This window comes from Poecilia latipinna, unplaced genomic scaffold, assembly GCF_001443285.1.
Source record: "Poecilia latipinna isolate Pla-1442-1.1 unplaced genomic scaffold, P_latipinna-1.0 Scaffold466, whole genome shotgun sequence".
In the NCBI taxonomy this organism is placed as follows: domain Eukaryota; kingdom Metazoa; phylum Chordata; class Actinopteri; order Cyprinodontiformes; family Poeciliidae; genus Poecilia; species Poecilia latipinna.
This window is the reverse complement of record NW_015113082.1, coordinates 111,367-126,249: the sequence shown is the minus strand read 5'-3', so window position 1 is coordinate 126,249 and position 14,883 is coordinate 111,367. Positions and strand designations below refer to the sequence as shown.

The 14,883-nt window shown below is 39.2% G+C and overlaps 2 protein-coding genes across 2 annotated transcripts in view; one reads left to right on the top strand and one right to left on the bottom strand.

Moving 5' to 3' along the window:
- Window positions 1-332: 332 nt before the first annotated feature.
- On the bottom strand, window positions 333-9,261 carry eps8l1a (EPS8 signaling adaptor L1a). Its single transcript, XM_015039277.1, has 14 exons — window positions 9,117-9,261; window positions 7,706-7,822; window positions 7,524-7,582; window positions 7,067-7,199; window positions 5,801-5,889; window positions 5,643-5,717; window positions 5,407-5,549; window positions 5,111-5,320; window positions 4,047-4,155; window positions 3,820-3,963; window positions 3,601-3,739; window positions 2,418-2,580; window positions 1,814-1,946; window positions 333-1,081 (listed from the first exon to the last, which is right to left on the bottom strand). Exons 2-14 carry the CDS (start codon window positions 7,818-7,820, stop codon window positions 1,037-1,039), a joined length of 1,557 nt encoding a protein of 518 aa, XP_014894763.1. The 5' UTR covers window positions 7,821-7,822; window positions 9,117-9,261; the 3' UTR covers window positions 333-1,036.
- Window positions 9,262-11,575: 2,314 nt separating this feature from the next.
- Window positions 11,576-14,883, top strand: part of slc6a16a (solute carrier family 6 member 16a) — a 24,358-nt gene continuing 21,050 nt past the window's right edge. Inside the window, exon 1 of the mRNA XM_015039274.1 lies at window positions 11,576-11,738. Within this exon, the coding sequence (XP_014894760.1) occupies window positions 11,736-11,738 (3 nt within the window). The 5' untranslated portion in view covers window positions 11,576-11,735. The remainder of the gene's footprint in view (window positions 11,739-14,883) is intronic.

Here is a 14,883-nt window from a genome sequence, read left to right as displayed (position 1 = left end):
GAAGCAACGTTATGTTCACATCATGTTGGTTCACCCTCTGCTTGTGTACCTGGATGGGTGTTTGTTTTTTGTTTTTTTTTTGCATGTGCTGACATATGAGGGGTCACAGGGTCAAAAACTTTTCACAACTGATAGAAAAGACTTGAAAGCTCATGCTGAATTTAGTATCGAGAGATATAATGAGTTAGAGGATTTAAAATAAACATTACAAATGCATCTACTGACCTCTGCTGGTGAGATGTGAATATTCCAAATATGAATATTTCTGCAATAATTAACAGAGCAAATAATCACCTCACTGACTTGAACACAACAGAAAATCAACACTAATGTTTTGTTGTTGTTGTTGTTTTAATGTGATGTGTTTGTACATTTAGACTGAAACAACACGTGGCTGTACAAAGCGACATAATAAAAATGAATGTGAAATAAACATCAATGAATGCGAAAAGTGGACAATCTGTAGAGGTTTTCTGTTAATGGACAACTGTCATCATTTTACATGAATTTTGTCTCGTTTATTTTATTTACATTGTTAGTATCCACAGAATATCAACTAAGACGTGTGACTACAACAAAAAAATAGAAACGCTAAGAGAAGTTTATTTTGAGAACGTGTGAAATAAAAACATTTCGCATGTCAGTTGCGGCCAATAGGGCTGCATCATTAATACGTAGTTTTATGTAACCTTCATGTGCAATAATACAAGGCCTTACTTATATTCTAATGCTGTGTTCAAGATGCTTTTTGATACAATGAACATAACGGCTAACAGCATATTAAAAAAGACATAAAACTAGCAAAATGAAAACAGAACAAAGTTAGCAGTTTATTTAAAAAAAAAAAGTTAAATGTTCTTGCCAGTGCAGATATTACTCTATAATTAATACATGTATGTAATGTTCATGTTACTGTGCAGCTGATGAATTTAAATAGCCTTCATGTACAACAGATTGGTCTCATATCTCTTTAAGTTATTAGTGATTTCTTCGTCAAATATCGTGACGTTTACCAATCCAGGTCAGTCATCAGGTTTCACTTCTCCGCCACCGTCTCTAGTTCAGAAACTTTGCGCACGTCCTGGTAAGAAGCAAACGATACGTCGGTTCAATAGAACAAAATTATAATCACTTCTTTAAAGCAAAAGATGACAAAATTCAGCCTGTTTTGCTGTTTCTTCAATAGAGATGGAAAGTTAAATCAGCTCAATTTCTAACACAAACAATTATCATTATCTTCTATTAAACTTGATTTAACAAAATGCACCATCAGAGTGAATATGTTGTATGATTTTTATTTTATTTTCCCTTACTTTTACCCAAATGGAAATTTGTTGTTGGTTTGTCACAGAATTCAAGCAAAGTATTTTCTCCAACATTTTTATGTTGGAGAAAATACTCGGCTTTAAAAGTACAAATGTGATACTGTAAAGTCCTTTTTTGTGCAATGAAGCAATTTTTGACTTTAGCAGATTCACACAAATACCACTGTTTATAGGTCAAAGGGTCTCCAACTCTGTCACTATCTGCCTCACCTTATTGAGTAAACTCCAGATCTGAAGGTTTTAATGATATCTTCAGTATAAACACATTTACAATATATTCTATAAGCACTATAAGATTAAAAAAATGAAACGGGATCAGAGTTGATTACTTTCTTGTCCTTGCTCATTTTGAATGTAGGTCAGTTCAGTAACAATTTGGCAAAGTGACGCAAGTCTGTGCATCAGCCAAGGCCGAGCAAATAAACGCCGGACCAGAACCGTGTGACAACAGAGACAAACAAACGCATCCAGAACAACAGCGTACAAACCTCGAGAAGGGACTTCTGTCCCAGCACCTGCAGGTAAATACTCTCTCCTTCCAGAGGACACACACTGCAGAGCTCCTCGTTCTTTAAGGAGAAGAGCTGAGCTCCGTTCAAAACTCCCAGGGTCTCCACGGTCCTAACAGAGGGATTGTGAAAGAAGAGGTTTAGTTTAGAGAGAGCACGATTTAAAAAAAAAAAAAAAAGATGCTAAAGGAAAAGCAGCGAGTGGTTTAATCTGATTCCAAACATTTTCATACCACCTCAGAGAGATACTAAATAACACAGGAGAGTTTGCACTACAGTCAATCATTCACCCACTGATGGTGGTGAGTCTTCCAGCAATGCGTGGAAGAACTATAGGAAACACACCACCTCCTTCCCATGATGGTCACCAGCTTAGTCACACGCACGCTGCAGAGGGATTGCATCCCATTTTTCAAACAGCAGCATTTGTAGCGATGCGGATGTGTTGGTGACTCTGACCCCAGCTGATCCCCAAAGTGATCAAATAAACCGACTTTCTGAACGGATAAGGCTGATTGCCAACAAAAAGAACATTGTTACCACATAGCAACATCATCATATGTCTGGTGAAATCAACACTCACCCCTGACTGAAGCCCTTCGCAGAGAGCCAGGACTTCACCGCAGAGCTTGGGGAGTGGTAGTTCAGGGGGATCGGGATGCCAGCTGTGGAGGAGACCTCCGTCTCTTCAAGCGAGTTCCTTTTCTTAGCCAGCCGCTGCAGAAGCTCATTGTTCATAGCCATGACTGTTAGAAGAGGGGGGGGAAAAGCAATGCTATTCAGACTTGGAATAGAGAGAGATTTTCTGAAATACAATGTCCTGACTGCTTTTTCTCCCATTTTATGTCTTGTATAAAAACCTCAGGAAAATAAACAACTTTAAATTTGATCAGGAAGAAAAAAATCTGGTCCTACATCAATACAAGCGTTACAAATTTAGCATAATTTGGCTGTAAGGTGAATGAATGAGGATCTGCTGACTGAAAGCAAATAATCCGAAGTTTGATGCATTTCTAAGGTTCTCTCTGGTCTTTATTTGATTTTTGTTTGTATGTTATTTTACAATCCTGTCATTTATTGCAGATGGTGTCTTAAAACCCTCAAAAATACAAACAAAAATTGTGGTTATAAGGTTAAAAGATGTGAAGTTTAGGTGATGTAGATATGAATAATGAAATTCCCATTAATTAAATTCAGATATGCTGAAGAATAAGTATATCTGAATTTAATCAGAGTTGTTTGAGTGCCAAGGAGACGCCCGACAGATTTACAAATCATAAGTGGAGTGTTACTGATTTCACTATAATGCTTTAGATTTATTCCAAGTGCAAGCAATGAATGAGGAGAAGGAAAAGAAAGGGAGAAAGGAAGGAAGAGAGGTGAGGTAAAAACTTACTAGTGAAAGAAGGAGATAAGGATAAAGAAGAAAATGAAGAAAAGAAAACACAATAGAAGTCTGAAATTAAATCTTGTGCAAACTCTCCAAGTTTCTTAAAGATTTACATTCCAAACATGAATATGTCATTTATGTTTTCTACACTGATTTCAGTTTTCATATTTAAATGCCTGCGTTTGAAGGTTCTATGTACCATTAGCATAAATATTGAAACGTTTCTAATAACGTGTAAACATCTAATTATTTTAGGACATAACTGCATGTTTAACACAAAGGAACAGAGAGGAAGCAAACAAGATCTGTTGTTTTTTTTGTTTTTGTTTTTTGTCACTACTTCAACAGTACTGCATTGCATGGAGTGGCGTGTTACCTCGGCTGCCATCTTCTCTTGTCATGTTCGATGGCAGAACCATGCTCTGATGTCGCTCTGCTCGGTTGGTCGCGGTCGGCCTGAACCCGTCGCTGCTCGATGGGACGTACGAGAAACACCGAGGGGTGAGAGCTGTTCTCTGTTGAGAACAAAGCGGGACTTATTCAACACCGAGGCCGCAGAGTATTTTCAGAAACACAAACAACGCCGTGTTCGTACCTTTGACTCTGTTCGAAGCACCGGATGGATTCTCTCAGTGTTGTTCAGCGCAGACAGAGGCTCCAGGATGTTACACGGAACAAGTCCGATCTCGTCATAGCTATTCCGGCACTTCCAAAAGCGGTCCGATGATAATTCAAGGACCTAAAGGAAGATAAGTTAAATCAGTTTCTGCCTTTACAGGTCAGTCCATGAATACTGAGATCACTTGTGGGGGTGCGCTGTACCTCTAGCGCTTCCCCATGTAGTACGGAGAGTTCATCGTTGTTTCTGGCCACAAAGTCGTAATTGCAGTGATACATTCTCTTTCCATTTGGTGGGATCCCATTTTTACTTCTGAAATTACATTCAGAAATTTCGCAGCTCATAAAATAACAACGTTGTCCAAGTGAAGTCTGATTTCTGTGCTTTCGTTTGCTTTAATTTGTCCGTCCTTCACACCAATCTGAATCCAAATCTCCTAAATTCAGGTCAATAAAGTTCACCTGAGCTTTTAAAACTGCTCATGCTGCAGCTTTAAAAGCATTATGTGTTTCTTTCACTGTTGAAGAAAAGCCCTAGAAACACCTTTAGCCAAAAAGAGGACCAGGAGTAAAAGAAAAAAAAAAAAAGGCTGACTTTTCCACAACTCATGATGGTTGAAATAATTTTCCGGGATGCCATGAAAAGCAGTTTGTAAAAATAACTACTAAACAATCATCCTCTTATGCTGCTAAAAGTTTGATGAAAGCCCTAATGGTGTCTCCTTCACCACTGTGGTAAGGCTGGAGCTGATGCTTATGGTGCAGAAACCTCCCACGTGTACTACTAAGAGAAATAACAGACTGTGAGGATTCAGATATTTGAGGCAGAAACATTAAGGTGGCTGGAAAAAAAAAAACGGCAAACAAAAATGAGGATTCCAAAAGGTGTTGCTACCCGGTGACATTTGAAGGAGCAGGAGGTGCTGGATGCCATGGGGGAGAACTCAATGAAGTTTCATAACATTCTGACTGAATGTCCTTAACAATTATATTAAATCTTATGCAATAAATTAAAAATATGCTTTTCAATGAGACCTCATTGTTCACAATAAATCTGCCTTTTAAAAATAGCTAAATTTAAGTGGGTGCTGAGCATACTTTTCATTAATTCCTCATTTCTGCATTAACATTTTCTTTATTGATCTAATGGAATGTTCTACTCCTAAATGTCACATTTTCATTAGCTGCAAACTGAAAAAAAAATCATCATAATTAACAGAAATAAACACCACACACCAAATATATTTTCCCAGTGGCTAAACCCTTACGCTTTTTCGGTCCCTTCCCCGTAGTTCTTGGACGCAGGCTGGACATGTTCCTGTTGACTTTGCTTCCGCACGCTTTCATTAAAAGCGTCCTCTTTGTGCTGCAACTGGACGGGATCTTCCAGCAGCCGACCAGCTGAGTCGTTAGCCTGAGGCTGCCACCCATCCAGGAAGACAGGCGAATATGGAGGAGCAGAAACGGTCTGCTGCGAACTGAGGATGGGAGAGAGAGCGGGTCTTGTTAGAACAGAGGCGCTGTGAGCTGAAGCAGAGGTTGGTGCAGAGGGAGGGACACAGACGCGTCTGAGGTCCAGTTGGGTCCCAGTGATTTCCACAGCTCCTTTTCCTCTCCAGTCAGGTGCTCTCGGAGCAGAGAAACGGCTCCTCTGGTCATGCATGGACTCTTCACGGATGCAGCTAATGTCTCAGTGGTCTTCACCATCTGTAAAACAGACAGTGGGTGCCACTCAAGTTAGATTTAAAAAAAAAAAAGGGAAACCCCAAATCAAACTAAGTGTCATAAAGTCACTCCTACCAAGTTCAGAGGTAAAAAGATGTGGTGGAGCAGATCTGGTGCATCTGGTTGTGAGATGGACGACTTCAAGCGATCCTAGATCAAATGGGAAATAGTTTTACGCATAGTAACATAACAGGCTTTCTAATAACTTCCAAGAATTTTGCATGGATGCTTACCAGTAAACAGAAGGAGTACTTGATTTTCTGAAAGATGTCCACAAATTCCTGCTCAGACGGAGGAGTCGCTTTCTTGGTCAGCAAGTCTCCTGCAAGACAAGAGAGAGCAATCACAGCCAAAGCTGCAGAGCAGAGCATGCACTTAACCACGGACACAGAGCCGTCACTGTTTGAAAACTATTGCAAACATGGGTAGGTGATTAAATATTGTGACTCATCTGACAGGAGTGTAATTGCCTGTGTAAGAAAAAACAACAGACATGCTTTATTTCCGAGTGACGTACTCACTACGAAGTCCTACACAGAAAGAAAATGTGAATTTAAAACAATATTTAAAGACTCACACCCTCAAATTAAATGAGGCTTCTTAATTATGTCATTTTAACCTTCACACCGTAAAAAATAATAACATTTTATGTTGAATTAGTTCAGTTTGCTAAAAGTCCACAGGAAAAAAAATGCATGGAGGTTGCCTTTCACAGTGTTTTACATTTTAAACAATACTGTCAATTTTACAGTGAAATTATTTTTGTTTACAGTTCATCTTTATAAAAAGTTTATTTTTAATCGCTGTGAACATGTGTGTGGTTAAAACATTTCCGAAGACACATAACCCTTTTTTTCCCTCACATAAATATATATATCTTAAAAAAAAAGTCCAATAAATCCACCTACTGCTAAAGAACGACACGTTATGTTGACATCAAACCTCCATAACAACAATGCCAGGATCTACCTGTTCTGATTTAGGCGATTTCTCCTTTTATTTTTTACGTCTTAGCCTCACAAATTGAATTAATAGCGCCATCTTTGCAATGAAATTAGATTTAGTAAAGAATGGATAACGATTTGGTGTGACTGTAGGTGTGTACAGAGTTGCATAAGATGAGAACAAAACCAAAGTAACATTAGCTGAGTGATTAATCAAGTAGGAAGAGCAACATTACAGGTTGACCATCCCAAGTCAATAAGCTCCTCTCTAGGATTGGTTTGTCCTGCCCTGAAGACAAAAGGTGGGGTGTTTCAGCAAATACAAGAATCTTCTGAATAACCTAGGAGTTTTTTTCAGCAATCTGCCCACTGGCTTGTTTTAGTGAATGCTAAAATGTTTGCTCTTTGCCTCTTTCTGCTCTAAATACTTAGAACTAAGGCTATGACCAGTCAGTGCAGTAGATTATTTCACATAAACCGAGTCTGAGATCATTTTTTTTTTAGTTGCCCAGCTTTGTGGCCAACAGAGTTTAATTTGCATGTAAAAGCTTGTACCTTGTTTGTCATTTTTGGTGCTTTTCTTGGCGCTCCTTTTGGTCCTTTGGTTGAGAATGCTCCGGGCCTCCGCGGTTTGTTGGAGGCGAGCCATGAACCTCTCGATGTCATCAAAGCAGTGATTCAAGATTTCCTTTGAAATATTAAACCGATGTTGTTGCTAAGTAGCCAATCGCTACACAAGATGTGTAAAATAACACCTTAAATGTCAAAAATATTTTCAGATAGGTGCCTCCATTCTCAGGATCTTTGAAGATAATATTACGTAATTACCTATAAGCAAAAAACATTTAGCATATCATGAAATGTATCTTTAATTCTGCATTTCTTTTCACTTTTGGTCAATGTTAATGATACATATTCTTTTTGTCTTCTTGCTTTATCAGATTTAATCTGCAGATACGATAACAAGGGAAATGACGGACTTTACCAAGTATCCAAATTTTTCCAGACTTACAACTTCTCTTTCTGCAGTCATCAGCTTTTTGTGGCTTGACTTCCCGCTTGTGCCGTTCTCTGTGCCGAAACAAAACAGCCACATTTACGCAAAAAAAAAAAAAAAAAAAAACTGAAACACTTTACAGATGCACTCGGCTCAGACGTTCAACTCCTGCAAATCGTCAGCGTGGCCATAAATACCTCTCTCAGCGTCCGTGATGATGGGCAGCCCATTGGGACGATGTCGCTGAAGTGGAGTCAGCACTTTGACCCCTGAAGGCTTCCTTGGAATCACTTGAGGAGGTGACGTCGACATTTCTGCGACGCAGACGCGAGCAAAGTAAAGTAAGTTTCCAGTACAAGTTAGCAAAACTGAGTGGCAACATTAGCTGGTTCCTCATGTAAAGCTTTACAATAAGCCTAAATGAAAATATCCTTTAATAGTATGAGCCTGAAAATGTTTAAGGATTTGAATTTCGTAATAATAGATTTGGTTGTAGATTCAGTCAAGAGAGAGAGAGAGAGAGAGAGAAAGGTAAATAAGGTTTCACGTTGGATAATATTTGTTCTTTACAGAAATCCAGTGGTGCCAATAATTTTGCCAACATTCAGTCAGATTAATGATTTTGTGTTAAAGATTTTTTTTTTTTTAGTTTGGGAATGTTTACACATCTTATACATTGCAACCCTGTGTATTTAAGTGAAAAATTATTCAACTAGTTCACCGGTTTGCACATTTTAGAGGATTTGTGAGCCGCCTTGTCTTACCATCCGTTTTCAGAAAAAGGACTTTCAGGACCGTCAGTTCCCTCAAAAGGCTTTTTTGTGGAAGAATTTTTTTATTACAAATCTCTAAGTTAGTGTGAGTAGAGCAGGATTTAGGTTAAGATAACCCTTTCAAAAAAGTCAAGCCATCAGGTGGTAATGCTGTATCTGTTTCCATAAAAGGGGGTTAACACAAGATCAGATGTTGTGATATATAGATAAATCCTCCACATTATGAACATTTGGGTGCTTCAAAGCACTTAAAAAAGTGTACCATTAAGTCAGGTTTAGCATAATTTGTGGAAACCTTTAATGTCAATTTTGACTCGTTTTCACAAAGGTGATTTTGTCTGAAATATTTTTAAAAATGGTATAAATAACTTGAATATTGTCTAGCTGACCTCCTTACCTTAGGTTACTGCCTAACAAAGAAGTTTTGTGTGGAAAGTTTTCTCCTGGGTGACATTGTCAGAAAAATTACAGATAAGTAAATTCAGGAAAAACCACCATGACCAGTAGGCATGCAGGTGACACAACCATGAGAATCTGAAGAGAAACTGTTACTCATTGAATGAAAAAAGACAAGTGTGGTTTCAGGGTATCACTTTGGCTTTCGTCATCTTTCTTTCCCCCTATGCTGTTATTTTTCATGAAATAAAGAAATTATTCTTATGTCACAAGCTGGCGTTTTGTTTCCCAAGAAGATCTGTAATCTGTTACTGGCAAAAAACAGCTGCTGGTCGACAGGTGCACCTCCGTATTCATTTCTCATTCCCTTCAACATTTTCTCCCCTCATCTAAAAAAAAAAGAACAAAATTTAGGTCAAATCAAGATTCATCACTGTACCTTTTGGCGAGATGTGAGCTTGCAAGTCCAAGTAGCAGTCACCACTCCTCCAGCTGAGCTGTATGAGCGCAGAGTTTTGGTTGTTTACAAGAGGACGTCCTACCTTCCTGAGATGTGTCAGAACAAGTAAAACAAGCTTTTCTTCTGCTGTCTCTCTCTGTTGAGAGGCAGGACACATAGCGCCCTGCCTCTCTCTCTCTCTCAGTGTAATTGGCAGTTTCTTCCTCCTTTTGACAGGTATTTGTGTCACCTGCCTGTGGCTTGTGCCACAAGGTCAGCCAAAAGTGCAACAAATACCATTCCAGGACTGTTTTCAGTCTGCTTAAAAACCCTGCCAACATGCAGTTTCACTTGAAACTATTGCAGCAAAAGCCAGAATAAAACAGTCATTAAAGAAATCTACAAAAGAATGAGGGGATTGAAAAATACCCCGCCTCTCGCCCAGAATGTCAGCTGGAGAGAGGCACCAGCACCCCACCTGACCCCACTAGGGACGAGGATGTTAGAAAATGGTTGGATGAATGGGATTGGAAAAATATAGACTTAAGTCTTTGTTATGTAGGGTTTTTTGGGGCATGCACTCTTTAGAAAAACATGCTTGATCAAACAAATAATCCAAATAATTTAAGTGTGAAATCCACTCATTATGGGGCTGCACAGTGGTACAGTTGGTAGAGCTGTTGCCTTGCAGAAAGAAGGTCTTGGGTTCAATTCCTGGCCCAGGTCTTTCTTCATGGAGTTTGCATGTTCTCCCTGTGCATGTGTGGGTTCTCTCCAGGTACTCCGGCTTCCTCCCACAGTCCAAAAACATGACTGTCAGGTTAATTGGTCTCTCCAAATTCTCCCCATGTGTGTGTGTGTGTGCATGGTTGTTTGTCTCTCTCTGTGTTGCCCTGCGACAGGCTGGTGACCTGTCCAGGAACGTTAGTTGGAGATAGGCACCAGCAACCCTCCTGACCCCACTAAGGGACAAGAGTGTAAGAAAATGGATGGACGGATCCACTCATTACAGGTAATTTGCAGAAAAGAGTTTAATGATTTCAATAGTTGCTGTAGGTATCAGTGGAAACACAGATCTTGAAAACTTACAATTAGATTGATTGATTCTACACAGAGTTCCAGGATAAAACTGAATGTTTTTGATAAGATTACAGAAATGTAGTCAATAGAGTCCAAACAGAGATTAGGCATTGAGTTTTACTGAACAGCATAGTGTGTGTAACGTTGAGGTGAACTGGTTTCGTTTATGTATGTGAGGAGTGACACCAACTGGCCATTGAGTGGACATAGCAGAGTGACTCTTCCAAATGCCTGCATGGTTAAATATACAGACAGAAAACAGAATCAGATGCACTCTGGACATGATTAATAGAATGTTTTCATTGAAAATAACAGAAAATTATGTTGTTGTTTTTTTTTTGTTTGTTTGTTTTGTTTTAAACGTATTCTTAAATTGAAAAATGCCAAACAGTTCTTGCAGTTTGTAATTTCACAATATGGGAAATAATGTTAACCACAGAATGAGAAGAAGAAGAGCTTTCAACTTTTACACTTAATTTAAACTTTTGCCAAGTTATGTTCTGCTGCCGGAGGAAGTGAACAGCATCAGGTTGTTTATACAAGGCTGAAGGGGGTATGAGAAAAGAACACAAAACTACACAAGCCTGGAGACATGACAACATGGAGCAGCATGTTGTCAGTCTAGCTATGAAAATTAATGCTACAATTCCTGATAATACCCACCCAGGTTATTTAAAACCACAATGTGGATGTTGGGTCTAAAAGATTGCTTTGATTGAGAAATTTTCTGCCGTTGTTGCTTTATGCCATTGAGAAACATTTTCCATGAGCCTGAAGCATGCTGACCTTGACCAACTTACGTCCCCGGAGAGAAGTGCATACTTGGCACTCTGAGGTGGCTCAGGAGGAAGGAAATTTTGGGAATGCAATGCATCAGGTTTTCACACAGCAACATTAATATGTAAGCAAACAACACAAACTTCCTGCAGTGAAAGACGACAACGGCTATGTCAAGCTATTGTTGGAACAAACAAATGAGGAAATCGACACAGATCGGACTGTGCTATCCGTTATGAAAGTCATGTTAAAACTGAAATCTGACTTGTTGCAGAACAATAACCAAAAGGAGATCCCAGTTTGAGGCTTTTCAATTGTCACAGTTGATAAAAGGTTCTTCATTTTCATCTGTGAGGCTCATTACTGATGATTCCCCCTAAATCTTCTCCTTTTCGATTTAAAGTTGTATTTTGATGGAAACAATGTCTCAATTAACTGGTTAAATCGTGTTTTAGATTGTTCTTGAAAAACTAATTAGTCACGGCTGATTAGTGGGTGCACACACAGCTGCACAATGGACCCATTGATTTATTTACAGCAGACAGCCGCTCCCCTCTCCGTACCCCCGCTAAATCTTTTAGGGGAATGCAGTACCCGACCGTACCCGCCTGCTTTCACCCCTGTGTGTTACCCTGAAAAAGCCTGAAGCCAAATACAGAGAAGACTCGGGGGAAGCCTTGTGAGAAGAAGAGCAGAGAAATCAACACCAGCAGCAGGCGTCCTGGAAACGCGACTCCTCTGGGGGACCGTGCTCTCTCTCACATGGTATGTCCACAACACACCGTTGTTTTGCCTTCACTTTTTAATCAGGCTTGTTACTTTTAGACATTTAAAAATAAAAACGTGAAGAAGATTAAATGCACATATTTTATTATTTATGGTAATATGTGCAGCAGCTGAAGGTATTTTCAACGAGCAATAGTGTAAAATGTAGGTGGGGGATGTTGTGTGCATTCATGATTGACAGCTGTGTTATGCAATGTTCAGGGAAAGAGGACACAGTATGCTTAGTTTGCTTTTAGCCCAAATACTCAAATAGGCACAAGGGGGGAAAAAATCAAATACACCTTTGTCCCTTAATGGGGTCGGGAGGGTTGCTGGTGCCTATCTCCAGCTAATGTTCTGGGCAAGAGACAGGGGGTACACCCTGGACAGGTCGCCAGGCAACACAGAGACAGACAACCATGAACACACACAAACCTAGGGAGAATTTACAGAAACCAGTTAACCTAACAGTCATGTTTTGGGACTGTGGGAGGAAGCCGGAGAACCCGGAGAGAACCCATGCCTGGACAGGGAGAACATGCAAACTCTATGCAGAAAGACCTGGACCAGGAATCGAACCCAAGACCTTCTTGCTGTAAAGCAACAGCTCTACCAACTGCACCACTGTGCAGCCCGACAGTAGTGACATAAACCCCAAAAGAAAAAACAAGCTGTAATTGTAGTAAAATGTGGTTCTACGAAGCGTTGACTCAATAGAGCTGCATTCAAAGACACACTGTGCTTTTAAGATTTTGATTGGTTAAAAAAATGAAAGACATGTACCATTTTACAAGTACGCTCCATGGGATGCTCTATATTTCCAAATATTTGCAAGAATACATTGAAGTTTGTGGTCACAACATGACAAAACATGAAAAAGTTAAAAAGTTAGGAAGTGTTCTTCCAGGTGCTGCATATCAAGGGGGTTTATAGAAGACCTGGATATTTCCATGCTGCAGCTATTACTACCATGAAAAGACAAAAACAACTGAATATCTTAAGCTGACATAAACCTTGAGGATTGGCGCAACCCCCAGCCCCAAGTTTGTCCTTTAATCAAAATCAGCCAGATGTTTTTGATTTAAAGAATATTTATGCGTATAGGTTCCCCTGAGACACTTTGTTCTTTGTAAAGTACATGTTTATTTACAGTGTAAATTTAGGGAAGTGTGGGTCGTCGGGACAGAGATCTAACATCCATAAAGCTGCTTTTCTTGTCATTGTCATATTGATGCTTAAGAGAAGCGTCCCAAAACAACTCAGTGTCTGCTGATAGGAAGGTTTTGACAGCTTGAGTTCTGTAGGTTGGATTAGGCTCAGGGTTGTGGTCACCTGTTTTCTACCTACACCCACAGAAAGCTCCCACTTGACCAGAAACAGAAATATACCAGCACTATTTGTGAAAGCTTGTGTGACTCTGTGGGTGAGGGATGGGTGGGTGTGCAGGGGGAAACAGACCCATGGGAAAAGTGTAATTTAGGGTTAGCCAAGAATAGAAAAGAGAAAAAAATATGTTCTAGTTGTTTTGCTTTACATTCATGGTCTAGGATTGCAGGTTTAGAGGTTTGTTGAGTTCAAACTGGACGTTTAGTTTTGAAACTGAGCCAGGTATATCATCATCATTTACATTAACTTAGATCAACACTTTATTATATTTTTCAATTACCAGTCAGTCTGAGTTATTTTTGCTATCATGATCACAAATTAATGTTTTTGAATATCTGTATGAAAACTTAAGAATGATAAAAACATACTGATTCAAATTAGGGCTGCACAGATTGCAGTTTTCTGGCCGATCACCGATTACAATCTTAACCTGCCAATTCCACTTAAACTTAACCTGATTTTAATTAAGCTCCATATGACAAAGAGATTTTGATATTGTGAGGTTGCTGTTATAACTTGTTCATCAATGTTTTTATCTTCAACATATCTTTGCAGTCTAAGCAAATGAAGATGAAAGAGGAAGCCAGAGAAATCAGGTGGTGGGAAACCTAAAGACTTTCCTGTCTCAGAAGAAGCTCTGGCTCCACCAGATCACCAACCAGCTCTGAGGATGAACCTCCACATCGTTTTCATGGTGTAAGTATTTATTTATTTTTAATGAGGAGCTAACTACATTTTCAACAGCAAACCCTGCTCTTTTACCAACACCAAGTGCTTAATAAACATGATTTGATTTAAAAAAAAAAAATAACTGGACAGAATTTATTCTCCTTGTTAATCTAACATACATTTTATTTGTTGTTGACTTTCAGGGCCCTGTGATGGACTGGTGACCTGTCCAGGGTGAACCCTGCCTCTCATCTGGGCTGCTGGAGATGGGCACCACCAGCCCCCCTCACCACCCGGCAAGGATCAGTGTGTTCAGATCATGGATGGAAAGATTTTAAGGTAGTTTGTCTCCTTAAGTCCACACTTAAAACAGCTTCATAGTTATTGCTAACATCAACTGATTCTATGACATTGCTGACTATTTTTTTCTACTTCTAACATAAACAGGCAAAGAAGACACCCAGAAATGTTTTTCCACCCCAGGCATCAGTTCTGATGATGTCACATACATGGCGAGTCCACAACGTCTTAAAATTGTAAGTCTTATTTTTTTATTTGCCATTTTTCTGTACTCTTTAAAATACAAATGCTTTCTCTGTTTAATTCCTCTATTGCTCTTTTTTGTAGGTTTCTGTAAGGTGCAGTGAACGGGAATGTTCTGTCGTTTGTCCTCACTGTTCTTAGGAAGGAGAAATGCCAGTTTGTCTGCAGTAATACTGGAATACTGTGACATTGTATTAAAACAATACTCTGTCCTTGGTGAAACATTTTTCACATTTCCTCTAAAATTTACCTATCGTTTTATTGTGCTGATTTTCATAAGCATGTTGTCTGTAAACTTTGAATGTATTAACAATTTATACAATTCTCTTACAGTATAATGGCTCTTGAAAAAATGTGGTTAAGACTTTATTTGACTGGGTTTGCACAAGACTGATATGATACTGTTATAAACATGACATAACTCCTGTTAGGAACAAACCAACAGTGTCATGAAGTGTCACTCAGTAAATAATAAAAATTTTAATGAGACGTTGCTTTAAAAGTTGGATGACAGGTGTTATGTTTATGACAGTGTCATATCAGTCTT

Bases quoted from the DNA above. Each gene is read 5' to 3' on its own strand.
- eps8l1a (XM_015039277.1), bottom strand. From the start codon at position 7,820: ATGTCGACGTCACCTCCTCAAGTGATTCCAAGGAAGCCTTCAGGGGTC. The intron at 7,583-7,705 runs GTATTTATGGCC...GTTTCGGCACAG, and splicing joins CATCACGGACGCTGAGAGAG to AGAACGGCACAAGCGGGAAG. The intron at 5,321-5,406 runs GTCTGTGTCCCT...TCCCATCCTCAG, and splicing joins CCCAACTGGACCTCAGACGC to TTCGCAGCAGACCGTTTCTG.